This window comes from Centruroides sculpturatus, unplaced genomic scaffold, assembly GCF_000671375.1.
Source record: "Centruroides sculpturatus isolate CEXI.00-Female unplaced genomic scaffold, Cexi_2.0 scaffold14, whole genome shotgun sequence".
Classification (NCBI taxonomy): Eukaryota; Metazoa; Arthropoda; class Arachnida; order Scorpiones; family Buthidae; genus Centruroides; species Centruroides sculpturatus.
In genome coordinates, this window is record NW_019384312.1 from 1,096,519 (window position 1) to 1,102,910 (window position 6,392).

Below are 6,392 nucleotides of genomic sequence, written 5' to 3' on the forward strand. Positions count from 1 at the left end.
GGACTTTATCAATTTTACTTATGTATGAATAAAAATAAAATAAAACATAATTTAAAAAACATATTTTAATTATATTCTTAAAAATTAAAAGTTATTTGAAATATATTCTTTATCTTAAATATTTGTTTAGTGTAACATTAAACTGATTTAACAGAAATAAAACACATATCACATTATAAGAAATAAAGTATATGTAAAAATTAAGCTATATATAATATGGCATTTATACATTATATTTATTTTTAAAATTTTGAATTTGTTTAAAACTATCAATAGTTTTTCACTTCAGAAGATACAGTAGAACCTCGATTATCCGGACTAATTGGGGATGAAGGTAGTNAAATTCTTTGACTATAAGTTACACGTCAATTTATTTAACTAAAGAAACCCAGTTAAAAACTGTAATAATAAAATATATTATTGTATCAGAAAGGAATCTTAGTTCTTTCTTAGACTACAGAACTTCTTACCTAAGTTCTCTCATGGCTAGGCAAACTCAAATGACAAAAGCCCACAGGACAAACCTGCAGCACACAAAACTTGTGTGTACAAAATTTCATATGCACTTTTATTCTTATTATGTTGTTAGTGAATTTTATTTTACATAATTTATACCAGTGCCTAATACTGTGCTGGACAAAAATTGTTATTGTGGCAATATGCTATTTGATTTTGTATTTGTATTTAAGAATTTTCTATGACATGTGTTCAGTATGGCTGCTTTCTGTAATATGATGTATATGCTGTTGTTAAAATCTAATGTTCTAAACTGTTGTACAGTGTACGTGGTATGATGTCTGTTCAAGAGAGGATTACAGGTACAATAATTACAAACTCTTCAGTTGGACTGAATGTAAAAATAAACTGGATGTAGAACAATCCAAAATCAATAATAGCTGTTGTCATAAATATTGAGTATGATGAATTTTATCAACTTGGCATTAAGGAGGAAACTGAAGTCATTATACACTTGTAACCAGTTTACATTGTTCAAAGAAAATATTACCAGCATCAAAGAAGTAGATAAAGAAGTTAGTGTAAGGAAAGTTTTCACAAACTATCTTTCGTTGGAAGCTGAGGGTTCAAAAAATGCAATTGTTTAAATAAGTGTTCAACAAAAAAATGCTTGTGCAAATCATCATATTTGATATACAATTCTAAATGTCATAATACTCAACCTTACTGCAACCACTAAATTTTCTCTATTATCAGAACAATTATCATTCGTATAAATTTGTTTTAAATTATAAATTTTTTTTCTATATTACTATAACCTAATATTTCTCAACACATAGGAGTATTCATTTGCAAGTGGCCACTAGATTTGTTAACGTGGAGGCTAAAAAACTACATCCATGTAAGTAATAAAAATTACATGTTTTTGCAGTTGAATACTTTCATTTTCTTAATTTATATTTTTAAGCATACTACAAAACAACAGATACATATGAATACTTTTTTTATCCAAACCAATTGGTAAATCCATACATTTACCACTATCTCTTGGTAAAAGTCCAAAATGGAAACATTTTATCAGAGATTTTGGACTTTTACCAGTCAATATCAGTAAATGTCCAGATTTACCGGTAATTTTTAAAAGTTATTGGACTTTGGACTTTAACAGTAACATATATAATGTTATAATACAGAAATGGCAAACTCAAATAAGCTTGCATTAACTAAAAAATAAAAAAAAGTGAGCAAAATAATTTGCCATAAATTTTAAATATAAGGGAAAGACTAAATTTCAAAAATTGTTACATTACAAGGTATAAATCTAAACACAATCTTTTCAGGTAACTGTATATCAAATTAATAATTTATTGGTATTTAGCTATAATTAAATAGAAAAATCTATAATAATAAAAACCTGCATTAATATTTGTAAAGAGTTTACATAAAAATCAGTAAGATAAAAGTGAAGAGAAACATATAATAAACAATAATAATTCATGACAATTTTCTACTTACATTTATTTATTTTTTAAATTTTAAATAAACGTTAATTTTGTTTAAACATTATTCATATACCAACAAAATTCTTTCATATATCAACTACTTTCCGCTTCAGGTACAGTGTGCTTATTACATTTTATTAAAATATTAAAAATATAATTATTATTTTAAAAGTTCTTACTTCCATAAATTTACATAAATTTGTAATGAAGAATTAATTTACACATGTATCTGAAAATTTTTTAGTAATTTTATGGTTTCATAAATACTAAGGTTGAACTTATACCATAATTTGTAAACATGTAAAAAAAAATACTGGTTATTTTGGCATACTTAAGTTTTAATCTTTTTTTTTAGAAAAAAAATAATAATTGATTGCAAAGCTATAAAATTGTCACATAATAAAAATAATAATAATAATATTATTATTATAATTATAGTATAAATATTATGTATATAATAGTATTAATAATAATGTTGTTTTATCCTATAAAACTTCGTAAGCACAAAGATTTGTCTGCATGAGATTTTGTGTATTATAATTTTGTCTTTGGGCTTTTGTCATTTGAGTTTATCTAGAATCACTTTTTAATATGAGAATTAAGTATTAAATTTTAAAACAAAAATTTATTTCAAATAAAATATTTTAATTATGATAAAACTAGATGTAAGTTTTAGTATAAATTTATTATTTCGTTTGCCACTAACCATTTCTTGACTACCATATGTTGTGCAAATGAAGATTTCTACTTAAAACAGACCGGACATCACTGGTAAACCTCAATGCATCTAATACTGGTAATAAATTTAAAAGTGCAGTGTCAGTTGGATCTGAAAACCAAGATTTGATGGGTATAGCATTATCTGTAAATATAAAAAAATCAATAATTATAATGTCATATAAATAGTATTATAATCATTATATACAGTATATGTATCATATTCTCTTAAATAAACATTATGCTGATTTTTTAAATAAAAAATTTAGAAAATATTCTGTTACAATATATGAACCTAAAATTCTGATAAAATTGAAAAATATTTTTCCTTTTATAGTAATTGTGAAAAGTTTAATAATAAAATTTAAAGCATGTGGAAATTTATATTTCCTGACTTAACATCAATTTTTATTAATATAAATTTATATGAATATATGTATTTAATAATTAGCTAAATTGTACACTTAATAAATTTAATTAGCTAAATTTAGCTAATTAAATTTATTAGCTAATTTAATTTAGCTAATAAATTTAATTAAGGATTAGAATAATGGCATTATTCTATACCATGGCACAAAAAATTACATATGTTGTTATCTAATGGCAGTATCACTGCACAGATTATAAGTATAATGCACAATTCTTTGTTAATGCAATAAAATGTTATAGTCTATAATAGGAGTCAGCAACCATGGCATGCCAGAGCACAAACAAAATCTTGAGCAATGTATTGATAAAACAACACATACAAAACAAACCTTTATCCATTTATTCTTAATTTTGGTATGCATCTCCTCAATTGTATCACTATTCCATATAATGTATTCTATAAATATTTATTTTATCACTAGATTCAATAAATATTTTAGAATATATCACCCATAGATAAGACCACAAGTTTTATAAAATCCTATGCATTCAGAACCATAACATAAATTTGTGGAAAACAACAGAAAAGTAATTTATAGTTATACCATAACAATTATTGACTAAAGAACTATGCCCAGATGCAATATAAATATAAATACTGTTAAGTATTAAATTTGCCTGTGATTAAATGGTAAAAGTATGTAATACATATTTTTATTTCAAAATTTTGATTTTGCAGCAGGGAATTTTACTTGTAACAGAAATATTACAAGTAAAATTTACTTGTTTATTAATGATAATGATGTTGTTGTAATAATTTTACATCATCATTATCATAAATAAATAGATTTCATTTATCAATTATTAATTTTTAAGGTTATAAAATTCTCACATGCAACAATTTTCTATAACATATAAAATATTTAACATGTTGATATGAGTGAGATCAGCTTCATTTTTGCATTATAAGGATAAATTTAGTTAAAATACCTACTTAAAGTATAAGCATGATATTTGCTGCTTGAAACTCTGTGGAATAAGAAGTACATATAGCAAAGTTATTAAGATGTTTCTGCTTAGTACTGCAAGTGCTGTGTGTTGAACATCAAGTGTTCAAAGCCTTTTTTTTTTTTTTTTAAATACAGGATTACCCTCTGTACTACAATTAATGCATTTCACAAAATTACTACATTAATTGACGAATGTATTGAAAGAGGAAAATAATGATTTGTTTAAAAAAAGGAATTTTTTTTCCACTAAAAAATAATTAAAATTGACTTAACAATCTATATATGTAATAAAATGTTTGTCTCCTATACACTTCTAAGCCCTCTGACTAATTCAGATCAAAGTTCACAGAGTTATTCTGTAGGATCCTCAGAAAATATAACTACCATAAAATCTGGACACTTCATCTCCTCCTTATTTCATTTTAATGATCCTGTGATAAGTTAAGTGAATTGTATTATATAAGTAAGCATTGCATAATAATGAAGGCACCATACAGTCCATGAACCATATTCTTAGTGATGATCTCAAACAGTACAGGTCTTCTAGACTTGGGAGCTCCATTGAAATAATACTGTTGATTTGAACTGGCTTAAAATATCCAAACTTTTAATATGGTTTTAATTTTAATGTTTGTCCTTATTACTTTATTACTGCCTGGTAAGTCATAAAATCAATAAAAAAAAAAACCACAAGAGGATGAAATAAGATACTATTAAACTTAATTAAATTTTTATTAGTTTATTTTGCAACAAAATTTTAAAATATTTTTATTAGAAGAAAAAAAAAAATTATCCATGTTGACTACCTCCAATCTCCATTTCTTTCCTGCATTAAACTCCCAGTAGCATCAAATTGATTTTACAATGTTCTTTCATTTTAATGATGCATTCTTCATTTGAATTGTTATGCAAAATTATATCAGAAGTGAAGTTTTTAAAACATGCATCAAAAAAATCTAAAATATGTGACACAAAAAAGTAATAGGTAGAATATGAAGGGTGAATGACTGAACTGACATGAGCACCACTAGCAAGATGTAGAATAACAGTTTTTGCTTTAAAGTTTTTAATTACTAAACAGATACTTCAAGTGCAAGAATTTATTTGCACTATTTTAAAGAATATTTTTATTATAATAAATTTATATGTTCATAGTACATTTAAAATGGTATTGATCCACTTTCATTTACTCACATTTATGTCATTTTTTGTTAACAATTAATTTTAGAAGTATTATTATAAATTCTCATATATATATTATATATGATTGGATTGATTATAATAGTGACAATATTATAATCAATCCAATCATTCTGCATTGATTAAATCTTCTAGCACATTTTATAAATTGCACTATAGTGAATTTTGAACTAAATGAAGTCACACTAAGCAAAGAATGTTGGTAAACTTGAATATCTATTTAAAGATTTGGCTAAGAAAACTAAAGTTGTACGAATGGCTTTTTTCCAAGATAAAAGGCAAGCAGACATATTCAGTCAAGTGGTTAGAACAAACAATAAAGCTATTGAAAATATTTATAAAATTGTTCTATGTATAGCATAAAAAAAGAGAAAAAGCTTTTTTCTGCTGGAAAATACATAAATTTTTTTTACAAACAGAGCTGGGAGTTTTATTTAATGATTTGCCAAATAAATACCTGACAAACTTTGGGCTTGTATTTAAGAAGTCTAACATAATACCTCTTAAATATAAGCCTGAAGTTTAACACAAAATATTGTCCAAAAGTGTGGTACACATACTTGAGGTACTTGAAAGATTTACATGGTAATTTGACTATTGTATTAACTGAATAGGTAGAATCATTATTAAGAGAAAATACTGCAGCAATGAATTATTTTAAATACAGTGGGTGATCGGTTAACGAACATAATCCGTTCTTTGTTCCATAATCCAAGACTTTGTTCGCTATCCGAATTGTTCGTTAACCGATTATGAATTTACCATAGGTTTGTATGGGAATTTGATTAATTTGTTCTGGAGACACCCCAAAATAAAAAATACTGTATATACTTTCTTACTACGTTTATTTATATGTAATAATAAAAATACATATATACACAGAATGTGCATTTTTATTAGTTATGGTTTTTTGTTTGTGGGGGTTAAATAATCTGTCTAATGTCGATTGCTTTTCTCTCTTCTTCGGGATTTTTCAGAAGTAATTAATAGCATTGTAATTGTAGAGATCCCCAAGCCTATTAACCTCAACCTGGTTTGTATGCCATTCTAAGACCGTTGATCTGACATCCCCCATTTCTTCAAAAGATCTTTAATTAATAGCAGATATCGGCATTAATCCTCTTTTTCAGAATAAAAC

At 25.2% G+C, this 6,392-nt stretch overlaps 1 protein-coding gene across 2 annotated transcripts in view; it reads right to left on the bottom strand.

The window, feature by feature from the left end:
- Positions 1–6,392, bottom strand: part of LOC111622191 (CTD nuclear envelope phosphatase 1A-like) — a 79,430-nt gene that overhangs the window by 15,708 nt on the left and 57,330 nt on the right. For both annotated transcript variants that reach the window (XM_023364544.1, XM_023364551.1), the window contains exon 7: positions 2,665–2,820. In XM_023364544.1, coding sequence (XP_023220312.1) covers positions 2,675–2,820 — 146 coding nt within the window. In that variant the 3' untranslated portion in view covers positions 2,665–2,674. The remainder of the gene's footprint in view (positions 1–2,664; positions 2,821–6,392) is intronic.